Raw genomic sequence first — 13239 nt, forward strand, 5'->3', positions numbered from 1 at the left:
TACATGTGCTTCTAACACAGAAGTATTGCAGTGAGTGCATAAGGACACTCCAGCATTCAGAGCTGCAGCTCAGGAAACGTGAATTTCTTGTTCTCTTTGCCTTGCTGCTGCATAATGAGGTTTGCTGCATATCTCTTGGTCTCAGCTTACTTCTTTTAACTAAGTTAATTGTATTGTTAACTGAGCCTAAGTAAGCAGATCTTTAAACGGAGGGGCAATGGAAGAATAATGTGTTCTGCCAGGTTCAGCAGGTTTAGATGAATGGAAATGCAGTAGAGAGATTAAAAGCTGACAAAAGAATCTGGTGTTGGAAATCAAGCAGAGTCACTGACTGCAGCCACCGCTGTTTTGAATCACAGTAAGTTGGGCAGGTACTCTGGAAATCTGCAAGCTGCCTTTCCCCCTTCGTATGAATTCCTATGGGTGTCTCAGCTGCAATTGATATATTTTGTTAATGGGGTGATGTGGAAGAGGTAAATAAAAATTCAAAGCAAAGTTGATTTGCTTTGCCTCCAGCCTGCATTCAAATTGGATTTCTGTTATCCTGAAGACTCTCTTTGGGAGGTCTTAGACCTACAGAAGTGACAAAGGGGTGATGTACAGCAAGAATAAAATTTTTCCTGCCACGAAGCAGTACTTAGGTGTGCTGCTTTGGGACAAGCTGCTTTGCTGATATGAAAAGAGCATCTCTGCAGGTTCTTCTTTTTTCCCAAATGCAAGATAGAGGTGGTACTGTGCAGCTGGCACTCAGTCACATGGTGAGCAGACAGTCTCTCCAGCATGATGAATGTTTCCAAGGAATCTCAGGGAGCATCTCCTTCTTGCCAGTGCAGATAGGAAAATAGCAGCTGACATGCAGGGCTTTTATTGTGCTGCATGCAACTCGTGAGCTGGAGCAGGGTAACAGTACTGTGGATTCACCTTTATCCACTGTGATGAAAGGTGGTAAATCAGCCCAAGCACTGCAGATTTTATATTGCAGATTCACCTGAAGCCAGGCTGCAGGGAGGATGATGCTGGAATCAGGTGGTAAGAGGCTGCTTCCCAGGAGCTTGTTGACCATGTTGCCCTAACACCAGGGATTGGGCAGTGTTTAATGAGGTCGGTGGTTGTGTTTTGGAGTGGGGCAGTTGGAGTCCTGTCTGTGGTGCTTTAGCTGGGTGAAAGAGCAATGCCCGTTGTTCCACTGGATTTCAAACCTGAACGGAAACAGCATGTTATCAGCAAGCCCTTAGCTGCACAGTGACAAAAGGAGCGGTGGGAGTTCTTCAAACCCTGCTCCAGCTTTTGGATTTTCTTTAGGCAGCAGCTGATTTAAATCCCTACATTTCTTCACCATACAAAGTCTGTTCTGCAGGCGTTTGCAGGTGGGAAACTCTGATTTGCCCATTTTCCTCATGGAGATCTCATGCTTGTGGTTAAGATCTCACTGGGGATCGAGTTGTTCCGGTTGCTTTGCATAACATCTATAGATGACATCCCACTCATCCACTTTAAAATCAAATCCAAGAGACAAGTCTCTTGTGCCAACACGTTACTGTCGGTTTTATTCTTTCTTTTTCATTACTGCATCCTCCCAAAAGAAAAATAAATTGCTTATCTACTTCTGAATCTTATTTCCAGTGACAGATATTGCAAAGTATTTCTTCCTGGCTTTTGGCAGCCACGTCTGTAAAAGTGGGTGGCACAGTTATCCATAGCAATGACTAGGCAGAGCAGGGAAGCACTGACTCAGTTTCTTCACGTGTTTTTGTTACATTAGAGCCTTAATTTGGCTAAATGAACAGAATCATACCATACTTCCTTGAACCTGATTTAGTTGTTTTTAAATATTAAATATGAATTACAACAAATCAATGTGGCAACAAATGAAGGCATTGTGTGAGATCTGAAGTGTGTTATCACCAGTCTCCTTCCTAAGGTTCTACTTAAAACCTGCTGTCTTTCTATGACATGCTTCAGAGAAACAAGCATCATTTTGAAATTAGGAGTGCAGAGGTAACTGAATGCTGCTGCCTACATTGGTAGTTTGATGGGACTGCCAATTTTTTGGAGTCTTTATGCAGTGCCAGATAGAAAAGGAGAGGGGAGCTGGGAAAGGTGCTCTGCTCAGTGTGGCACTTATTATTTCCTTATTGGAAATTGGAGATCAGGTAATGGGATTTTTCTGTCTGGATCAGCCTCTGGCTCTCTACAATATGTTCAGGAAATCACTTTACCTCTCTGCTTCCATTTCCTTGGCTGTCAAATGAACATAATGATAACTACCTTCTCTGAGTGCTTGCGCCTCATTAGAGCGATAAAACGTTTCGGAGGAAGGAATCACTGATGTGTGACTTATTAACCCTGCAAGGTCAGGCTGAACTGCCTGTAAACAGCCACAGAATTTGCAGGATGAGGGAGAGATCTCCCATAGCTGAGTGAATGCTGGTGCTCCACAGGCTGCCAGTGAGCAGGATTGCTAGAGAAGGGTGAAGCAGATTTTTCCAGCCCTGTCTGAACAATAGCAAGTTAACAACAGAGCATTTTTCTCACCTGCTGCCCATCAGCACACGGCAGTGCATCCCTGAATGTTTTGTGCAATCGCGTGTTATTTTTGCAGGAAGAGGATTTGTTGTTCAGTTCATCCGCTTGGATGTCTTATCGAGATGCTCTGTGTGTTTTTCCTGTACATAGAACTGCTTGCGACGTGATAAAAGAACACAAGTCAAGAAGATACTGAGATAAACAGATGAGCCACGCTTATAAACCATAAGAGCCTCCTAAATTTGATAACCATCAGTTCTAGCCAGTATAACCATGATGCTAAAGAAAGAAGAAATCAATATTGCAGAAGCTTTTACAGAGAATTTATGAGCACGCTTTGTTCAGGAGCAATCCATGAAGACTGAAGCATAGCTAGCACTGTGCTCTTATGAAGGAGCTTAAAGAGAAGTCCCTTGTTGAATCCACAAGTTGTCTCAGGAAATTAAATCAGGGAATAGGAAAACAGGGTTGTTTTTCTGTTTTTGTTTAGCAGTGTGTGCGGAAGAAGGAAGTTCTGTGAGAAATTATCAAGCTCATTTGGGTACTGTGGCTGAATGGATGGTAACAGTGAAGCCTGGACCCTGCCAGAGTTACAATTATACTGCTTTGGGTTTATATTCATGGGCTAAATGGATTTGTATGAACTGTTTCTCTAATTGTTTTCCCCCAAAGTCCTTAAGATGGAATTTCACTGTGTTTAGATACTGCTTTCCAGCTGAGACGAAGTTGTGTCATAAGTAGGCATTAATGTACCAGTCAGGTTATTCTTTCAGCATACCTGGAAGCCATTTTCTAACTATGTCATTGCATATTCCCTTGCACCAATGCTTACACTCTTTGGTTTGATCCTGGTTTATGGTTTAATACAGGTGATATAACATTGTCGCTCTGCCTTCATCCCAGCTGACAGGCTCTGCAATCATGGGCAGCTCTTGTAATTGCATGCAGGAGAGCTCATCCCTCTGATGGCCGCAGAGGACCCATGCTTGGTCCTACTCATGGCTATCTATTGAAACCTAAAGGAGAAACAGAAGAATGGTTGGTGTGAATTGTCACTGGGTATTAAGAAATCTCTCTGGAGGGCTTGATTCCCACTGCAGCATTTGTGTGGCTGTTTGCTGGGGGATGCTTGTCTCTCTGTCTAGTGAAGTTTACTTCTTATTTGTACCTCAAAGGCTTAATTTGGTCTTTATTAAAACCATCAAAAATACAGGAAATATGGAGTTGTACAGATCCTCTTCTGTTTTTCACCTGTTTTGTGCCTTTTTCCTATACTGCTCCATGACATCTCCCCCATGTTTATCTTCCCTTTGTGCTGGTAGCATATAGGAGCACAGAGTGACAAAATAACACAGGAGAGCTGAGTCTGGAGGATCCTCGCAGTGCTCCAGCCTGGGAACCTTGATCTGTCTGTCTGAACAAGATGAAAGTGAGCACTGTGGAAGCTGGGAATAGATGAAGATTGTATATATGATGGGTTCACATCATTTAAAATTCTGTGTTGAAATTATTTCTTATTCTTGATTATTAAATAGCATCAATGGCATCAAGTTGCACCTAAAACAAAGCAGGCTGGTTTTGCTTTCTGAATGTTGTTCTGTTGAAAAGTAAAAAACATTCCTCACTCTTCTGATTAAATCATTTTCATCTCATTGTGGTTTGCAATAAAGAGTGATCAAAGGGAAATTCTCTTCTATGTCTGTCCAAAATGCTGAAAGTTTTTATGTTTCTCCTTTCCTCCTCGCTTTATTTGTAGGGGATTGGTTTAAGACTCTAACTGCAGTAATGCTGCTTTATCAGCTTCTTGTGTGCTGCTTTGCAGGTCACAGGTTTCATGTTTTCTGCTGTACCAGGGGCCTTCCTGCATCACAAGGGAAGGAGGTATATTGGATTGAAAACCAGTAAGAGGAAAAACAACACCAAAATTACATGTAAACATATAACTGCTCGTTGGCAGTAACTTTGTGTCCTAAGGCAAGGTGACAGGAGCATGTCCTCATGGCAGCAGTTGGCTAGACAAGATCAATATGTGAGAGAGGAGGAGATATATACATAACAAATAGAGAAAGAGCATATGTTTACGAGTCACAGTGGTCAGTGGTGTTAGTGATCTCTCTGGATGCTAGCCCATGATCCCACACTTAGCAGGGCTGGGTTCTTGTTGCACGGGAGGGACATGGTAATGCTACTAGAGGTCCCCGGAGAGGTGGTCATATAACAGTGTACCAAGGTGAAAGGAAAGCACAGGATCTCTGTGCTTGGTTTGTAGAAAATACAGGTGCTCTTTGTGTCCCTTGTTTCATGTTCAAAACTGTGCCTTCCCAGGAGCCAGGCTTGCTGGGACCTTACCCTTACACACCGTTATTTACTGAATTTGCTTGTGATTTCAGTGTTGATGCCTCTCTGTTTCCCTGCTGCGGCTGGCAGCAAGCACTGCAGCATCTCCACCTTTGCCGAGGAGGAGTCTGGTGCCAGACTTCACGAGGGCATCGGTCACAAGCTAGTAATTTAGACATTAGTACTCTTTCAGCAATAAAAACCATTACTCTGACTTCCCCCAGGGAATTCTCCTGTCATTTTGCACTCACACTCCTTTATTCTAATTCATTTTAGCAGGTTTGTTTTGATTAGGCACTTTATTTCAGTGAATCATACATATCAACGCATATTTTCTTCTTCCCTGTTCTCTGGCTCCATTTTGTTCTTGTTTCTTATTGCAATGTCTCCAAGTATTTGAAAAATTACCAGCAATAGGCACAGGAGGATTTCAGCCAGCCTGCAGTGTATTGGTAAGTGTTTGACATGGCTTGCTGAGCAAGGGGGGAGGGAGCAATGGGGAGCGACTTAAGTCAGTAGCAATTTCCAACACTTCCTTTGCTTCCTGCTTGCAGGCAGAACTTTCAGATAGCCTTTCTGGTGTTTCTCTGATCCTTAAATGCATATCTTCCAAATGTGTCCCACAGGTGCCAACAAAAAAACTGAAGAAATATGAGAGAGAGTACCAAACAATGCGAGAGAGTCAGCTGCAGCAGGAAGATCCTATGGACAGATACAAGGTACGGGAGATGCTGTGTGGGAACCTCTTTCATTTGCTGAATGACGTGGGGAGCAATGCAGTTTCAGCCATTAGGCAGAGGTGTGCTCCCACCCTCACCTCTCTAGGATTTGCTGATACAGATTTCAGGGAATTAAAATGGTAGGCAAAAGTCATTCCCTCTCCTGTACAAGCACTTTGAACACTCAGTGTTTTTGCAGGGATGTTTGAATCACGATTTGTTACTCTCAAGACATCTTCAAGTAGCCACATATAATATTTTTCTTCTTTCAGTTTATATGTTTGTAGGTAACTCTCCTGCTGTTGCACTTTTACGGGAGATCTTCATGAGACGCAGAAACAAAGGGTGATTCTCAGCTACAGACACAGAAAGGAGAAAATACACATTGTTCTAGCCCAAGCTGTGTGCAGTAACATCCACAGAGACTTTTGGAAGATGCACTCTTCCTTGGCTTGATATGTCCTTGTTTCTCAACTCTGTTTATAGCAAATGTTAGTAATTTTTTGTCAGTACAATGGCTAGTACAGTGGGACCCAGTGTTCTCCTGGGGTCCTAGCATACTACTGCAATAGAATTAATAGTCATAAATAGCAGCAGAAGAATAAAGTTTCAGTTATTGATATGACAGCTCAATAGTTGACAAAAAAAAAATTAGTCCTCGATAATTTTGGATCAACACTGTTTCCAATATGTTTGTTTTCTTGTTACTGCTACATTCTGTTGCCATAGATTTTTGTGCGATGGAGGCTCTGCCTCTAGGTTTATATTTTACACAGCTTAAGGATTCTTTTATTGCTTACCCAGTATTAAATAGTGTTCCTTGGGAAAAGCTGCCAAAGATGAAGCACTTTACTGGATATTGCCCAGTTTTGCTGGGAACTGACATTGCTTATATACACCTGTGATGTTTTCCTGCCGTTCTTCATTGTGCCTTATTATGTGTTGGTACAAAGTCTGCCCAGAGTGTGGGCTAGTAAATAATTACAGGTGCTGCCACAGGTTTACATAATATGTGAGCATAAGGAAAGTGCAGCTTGTTCATAAAACCACAGCGTGAAAGACGATGCTGTAGTCTGTAAATATGATAAGATAGAGTTACAGTTACAAAGAAAGTAAAACTGACTTTAAAAAAAATATTTGCTTGTGAAAAACAATGTTTTAAGTGTAGTTCTTTTATGTCAAAGAGTGTATGTTTTATTGTTTCTGAGAACTGGGAGTGCCAAGAGCTGATGATCAGAACATTGAGAAAAAAACACGACTTGCTGCTGATGAACTTCTTTTCCAGTGGTTCGCTTATACTACTGTGGAATTAATACTTAAAAGCCAAAGAAGGCTTCTTTAAAGCTCTGTGGAAATGTATTAACTGGTTAATCCTGGGTGATGGACAGTGAAGAATATCATCTCCAAACTGCAAATGAGAGTATAGAAAGTGGCTCTGTGGTCACTGCCTGTGTGAGTCGCTGTCACGGCCAAGAGCACAGCACAGATGTTGGCTTGCACTTGTCTGGTTGCCTTTGTTGGGTCTGCTCTTCTTACTGATGGTGTGCTTAGGTAGGCTCCAGAACTTGTTAGCTGCACGTTAAATGCAAAGTTCAGACTCATTCTTCAGCTGATTGATGTGGTGCAGAAATGCTTGTCAGTGCTCTCTGTCCCTTGTCTCGCTTGCTTGTTTTTTGTTTGTGTGTCAGGCTGAGGTTGGTGAGAATTGACATTTCAAGAGAGATTCCAAAGGGCAACAGGAAAGCAAGCTGTGGACCCTTGTGGACAGAAAGTGGAGAGCCAGCTTTGCTCGTCCCTTAAATGATCACACAGCAGCCCTTGTGTTTTGAAATGCATTTGGTTTTGGCAGTGTCAGTGCTAGACTGCCTGGCTGGGCTTGGTTAGGGAAATGCTGGAGACAACGCTGGTGAAAAGCCAATATATTGCCAATGAGCACAGCATTGCTGTTACCTCCTCTGGCCTTGTGTGCTTTGTGTGGGCTTTGCCCTAGAGGTCCACCTTGTTTGTAATCTTCCAGAATGCTGTGTTGCTTAGGTTTACTTACCTAGGAAGAGGGGACTGCTTGGGCTCATGGTACCACTTGGAATGTTCAAGAAGGAAACAGGCTTGCAGCCTCTTAACAGTTTTTGGTTATAATTGTTACAGTTTTTGCTGTTTGCAGTCTGTTGTGTTTTTTGTTGCCAGTAGATTTGACCATAGGGATGTACTCAGTGATGGTGATGTATCGGTGCTCCTGACTTGCAGGGATGAAGGATGTGTTCAGCAAGACCCCTCCCTGTTGAGGAGCAGATGAGAGCATGACCTCCTGTGGTGGCAGCAGGGCTCCAGCTGAGCTGCTGTCTCTTCCTGCTGTCTGCACTGCCTTGTGAGCAGCAGGGAGAGAGCTCACAGGAGGTGATGCAGCTCTCGCCGTTGCTGAGGACCAGTCTGTCTTCAGGGAGAGAAACCATGACCCATGGAGTGCACGACAGCTTCTTCCTGTCCTGGTATTCCTGAGCACAGTAACACTGGGGCTGAGGAGCAATGCCAGGAAGGGGATGCCTTGTGCCCAAGGGCAGCTGGATGCATCCAGCAGGGTGCTCCTGCAGAGCCACCACCCCCACGCTGCCCATAAACTCCACAAAAGGGCTCTTTTTGCCATGTCACGCCTGCCATTAACAAGTCACATTTCCTTGACAGGTTGAGTTCACATGCCACAGTAAGATGTGCTGTATGCCACAGGAGCTCCTGCTCAGCTTGTATTTCATGTGCTGATTGTGATAGAATTGCTTTACCAAAAGAACAGTATTAACAGGTGCCGTATGTTCTGGTGTTTATTTCCTTCTGTATTTACAAGTATTATGTAGGAAAAGTATATTTTTTTGTGGACACGTTTTCATGGTCAAGTAATTTCATCTTCCATCGTTCATAAGAAGTCATCATTCACAATGCTGTCAGGTTTTTAAAGGATGCAAAAGTAAACACGTTCGAAATTGCTCGTTGCCACCAAATTTCGTACTTTTTAGTTAAAATAAAGAACAAGTTGCCTATAGGAGTCAGTTAAAAAGAAGTGACCTGTATGTGCAGAAAAAAACAGTGGCAGTATGGTTCAGATTGATATTTTCTATATATTGTTACAGGTTTTTTTTCTGTGTTTAAGAACATCTCATATAACAGGGCTGTGTTTGACTTGCTAAGAAATTGCTGAAGTTGGGCTCAGCAGCCTTTTGTTTTAAATAAAAGGGAGATATCCACATAAAGTTGGCTGGACCCTGCTTGTGCCCAAGGTTTTACTCTGAAGGTAGAAATGCATTTTCCTCCATGGACTTTGTTGTGCGACAGAGATGTTTTCTATCTGAATAAATGTGTGATTTGGACATAATAGCTTTTTCTGTCTTTGAAGTGGAAGCGTTTTTATTCAGAGTCATGGTAACTGAATGGTAACTGCCATGTGGAAAAACAGAAGGTAACTCTTGTTGGGATTACTTGTTTGTGGGTTGGTTTGGGTTGTTTTTTGTTTGTTTGTTTATTTGTTTTTGTTCAATTTGTTTGTTAAAAGTGCTAGTGCCCTTCTGGGACCTTAGTTTCACAGTCAGCAAGGAAAGACACAAACCACTTCTAAGGAGCCTCTGAATTGCTTCCCACAAAAGGTTTTCCTGGGTAGTGGTGTGAAAGCCTTTTGGCTTTTACCAAAAGATGGTGTTTCTCAGAGTTTTCCTTTAGAGTTGCCCTTGCAATCCAGAGCTCTTCCCAATGGGCTTACAAAGCCTTGAGTTTGATTGCATCAGGAAAGTGAATTGTAAGCAGTGTTTTCATTCCATCGCTGAGGACCTGTTCTTGCCAAAGATCTGTGGTTTGGGTGTTTGCTTACCCAAAAATGTGACACTGAATTGCTTAACAAGGTTTGTGACTCGTTACACCCAGCTTGAGTAGCAGCATAGAGAGGATGCATCATCATCACTAATCGTGTCTGGTATTGCTCCTTTGTGCTGGCTGGTTGGGAGCAGAGGGTGGAGTTTCAGCCCTTCAGTCTCCCTGAACTGAGGCTTGCCTCCTGCTTTCAAATTTGCCTTCTTTCCATCAAGTGTGTGATGGAAGCTGGAGAATATCCTCTTCAAAAATAGGAACTAAAGACTGAAGAATTGGCAACTTTTTTTTTCCTTCTGATTTTGCTGGTATTAAAAATATTTTATATCCTGTTTTCACTATCTTTACACCAATGGTTGAAAGCAGTATTTGGTCTGTGACTTTGCTGGAGGTAAGTTTCTTTGTGTTTGTTCGTACCAGCAATGTTTGTCCCTCTTGGAAATGCAGTATCCTCCTTTTAAAAGAGTTCACGGGATGCTTTTTGTAACAGGAAGGAGGAATTTAGGAAAGAGGGAATATCATGTTTTAATGATTGTAGGAACTGGGTAATGCTGATGAGAAGGAAATTGTTGGCACAGTCAGTGAATTATTAGCAGTGTGCAAAGAAAAGGCAGGAAGCTGGCTGCTTATAAAAGACATCTAGCAGGTCTGACGAGTTGGCTCATGCCAGGATACAAAATACTGCCTGTGAGTCCTGCTGAAACAAACCAGCTCCATCTATTGAACTCTGTTCCATTGCAACTGGTATTTTATAAAACCTGTATATATTTCAGAGCCATCGGAAGTAGTCTGCTAGATACAAAAAGCACCATTTGATATTTTTATCTTCGTTGTATAACGTTAGGTTTTATTTAGACTTTAAGCAGATGAGAGTTTCCTCCTGAGGAAGGAGGCAGTTTTACACTGCTAGATCAGGGGGGGAGGAGCTGGAAAGGACAAACCATCTAGTCGTGCACACTGCCCTGTATGGAGGAAGAGTAAAGGTGGCCCAATGAGAGACTCAGCTCTTAGCTATTGACTGGATGCCCGAGGTAAGAGATGTTTAACTTACTAAAGATGTCAGTTCCAGTTTAAGAGGAGGATAGCGCATTTCCAACCACGCAGCTTGCTTACCACTTGTCTGCAAATGCAAAGCAGGAACTTCAAACTTCACATTGTGCAGCTTGCTTTGCGGACACCGAAGCTTTTGGCGAAAGCATAGCAAAAATGTTACAGCAAACTTCTTTCTGGGTTATTTTTGCTCTAGGCAACATCCCTATGAAAAGGTATTGGCGCTGTAGCACCTGACAGCAATACAGTCCTGATTTTGTCCCAGTTTTTAAGTGAACTGAAGAGACTTTCTGTTATTTGCTCACTGACAAACCTGTGTCTATAAAAACAGATGTTTCTTGGATGGTCTGAATACGTACAGAAGTAAAGATGCATTGGAGCTGCTATTACTGAAGACAGCAATTTAGTTTTATGCTTTAAAGAACATGTTATCCTTATAGGATGGTTTTACTTCTAAAAATTCCCCGTCTCAAGCAGAACACAACGTGATTAAAATTTAAAAAATCCCCTCTTTCTGCAGTGGTTATTTTAACTGTGAGAGACAGGAATATTGTACAGTTCCTATTTAAAAATAAAACAACAAAGTTATTTAAAGTACTGTCTTTCAGAGAGGAAACAAGTGACTTTCCTGTGCAGGGCAGTGCACAATCTACTTGCACAATAAGGTCACACTAAGGAGAATGTATTTGCACAGTTTCTGCTTCCTGCCACAGAGGAAGCTAACACAAAGAGGAGACCTTTTTTAGCATACTCTTAGAGCCATAGTTGACCTTTTTTTTGAAGACAAACATGCAAAATTTTTGGTTTTTTGCAACAGATGAAAGCAGTAGTTTCACTGCGGTGAGCTTTGGAAGGAGCAAAATATGTAAGCATAGCTGTTGAGCAAGAGGAAGTGAAGGCTGGTGAATAGTACACTTCTGCAAAGAAATCACATTGTGTGGAAAAGCATTCACTGAGCAACCCTTGGAAAATGTTGTTGATCTATATTCCCTTTTACTGTTTTTCTTTGGAGAGCAGAACTTACCTTCTGAGTGTCCTTTTTGTGATGCTGTTGTGTAGGTTACCATTTCTCCATCTACAGGTTTCCTTGTGAGCTTGTCGTTTTCATAGTGCATAAATTCCCTCTATGATCTCTTTTGCAGTAACTGTGTGACCAAAAGCCAGCAAATCTCGAAATGTGTTTGAGGAGGGGAGCTGCATCTGGCTCAACTGGCTGTGTCTTCTGAAGGCAGAGGGTTTGGTGTGGACTTCTGCAAGCCCACCAACCCACAGATCCCTTCTGAATGAAATTCTGCTTCTCATCTCTAGAACAGTCACTTAAACTGATTTTTAAGAAACGTGAATTGTTAATTTTTTTTCCCCGTGCACTTACCCTCATTAGTTAGTGCTCTACATAGTTAGTTCCTCCTTTGTGGAACAGGTCTGGTTGTGCTGAGGGGAGCATCAGGGCCTGCAGTCTCACAGTTCTACATTTTGTGTTGCCATGCATCAGCTGCAGAACATGTTCTGTGCTCAGGGAGTGACAGCCTCTCTTCATCTGGTGCTTTTGCTCAGCAGGAACCCTTAAAACATTCTTGTTGTCACTGGTGCAAGTTATAGAGAGAGCATGCAAATGGAGGTGCAGGTTATGGGTTCTATACTGGTCCCACAGAAGATGAGCTGTTGGCATAATGTCATCTAAAAATGGACTGCTTTTATGAATTGCCTGCAGACGGAGTTTTGTAAAATGGAGCAGAGGGTAGCTTTGTTCTTTTGATTGAAAACTTTGAGTATTTCCCTGTTTACTGCTGCTGGTGGGATTTTATCTGCCTTATTTCTTTTGATGATGAGCAAGCAGAAATGAGGCGTTTTTACAGAGAGGACTGTGTTTACCTTGGACAGAGAAGCCCTACAATCAGTGTTTCACTTAGTGCGACTCAAAGATATCCATTGGGATGTAAGTGGAATTGCTGCATTTGCACTGCTGGCTTAATTCACTGTTGTTTCTCAGAGCAGCAGTCCTGTCTTAATGTGCACTTCTGCCTTCTCGGTGCTTTATACACACAATATATTCACTTATCACTCGTTAATATTGATAAGAATTAACATCCTCTTCTGGTTGTTCCTTTCTTTCTGCAGAGGGAAAACCGCAGGCTCCAAGAAGCTAGCATGAGGCTGGAGCAGGAGAACGATGACCTTGCCCACGAGCTTGTAACAAGCAAAATTGCCTTACGGAATGACCTGGACCAGGTAACGGAGATTTGGCATGGAGATGGGTCCAAACTCCAGCTTATCAATGCCAGTTTTAGGAGCCAGGTTATGCTCCATAACAGGTTATGTACACAAGTAAAAGCATCAATACAAAATGAAAAGCATTACAATCTGTACCCATGTCTTCCTGACATTCTTATTTCTAGTCACAGTCAGAGAGCTATATCTCTACGTGAATGCAGGTGTACCAAAGAATGAACATGTATTTGAGAATGGTGTCATGTACTCCTTGAAAGACTGATTTAAAGGGAAGTTACGTGGCAGAGTGCCTGCTACCTTACATGGATTTATTTTTTTACTGTAGATCCATGGCAACAAAAATTAGAAGTGTTCTTGGGCATCCACTGATAACTGCTTGTTTCCTCTGAAGACTGGAGCATACAGGGGTAGCTTTCAGAGCTCTTTAAGTCACAGATGGTGTCAGAGAACTACATGTGCAACCCTCCTCTTTCTGGACTGTTTTATGTACTACTGATAAATTCCTTAACGACTGTTATTAAGGTAGAGAAGA

The 13239-nt window shown here is 42.3% G+C and overlaps 1 protein-coding gene across 6 annotated transcripts in view; it reads left to right on the plus strand.

The window, feature by feature from the left end:
- Positions 1-13239, plus strand: part of RABGAP1L (RAB GTPase activating protein 1 like) — a 214823-nt gene that overhangs the window by 196112 nt on the left and 5472 nt on the right. For all 6 annotated transcript variants that reach the window (XM_090145951.1, XM_090145952.1, XM_031595541.2 and 3 more), the window contains 2 exons: positions 5490-5582; positions 12597-12707. In XM_090145951.1, coding sequence (XP_090002077.1) covers positions 5490-5582; positions 12597-12707 — 204 coding nt within the window. The remainder of the gene's footprint in view (positions 1-5489; positions 5583-12596; positions 12708-13239) is intronic.

This window comes from Phasianus colchicus, chromosome 9 (genome assembly GCF_987193195.1).
Source record: "Phasianus colchicus chromosome 9, bPhaCol1.hap1.1, whole genome shotgun sequence".
Taxonomy (NCBI): Eukaryota; Metazoa; Chordata; class Aves; order Galliformes; family Phasianidae; genus Phasianus; species Phasianus colchicus.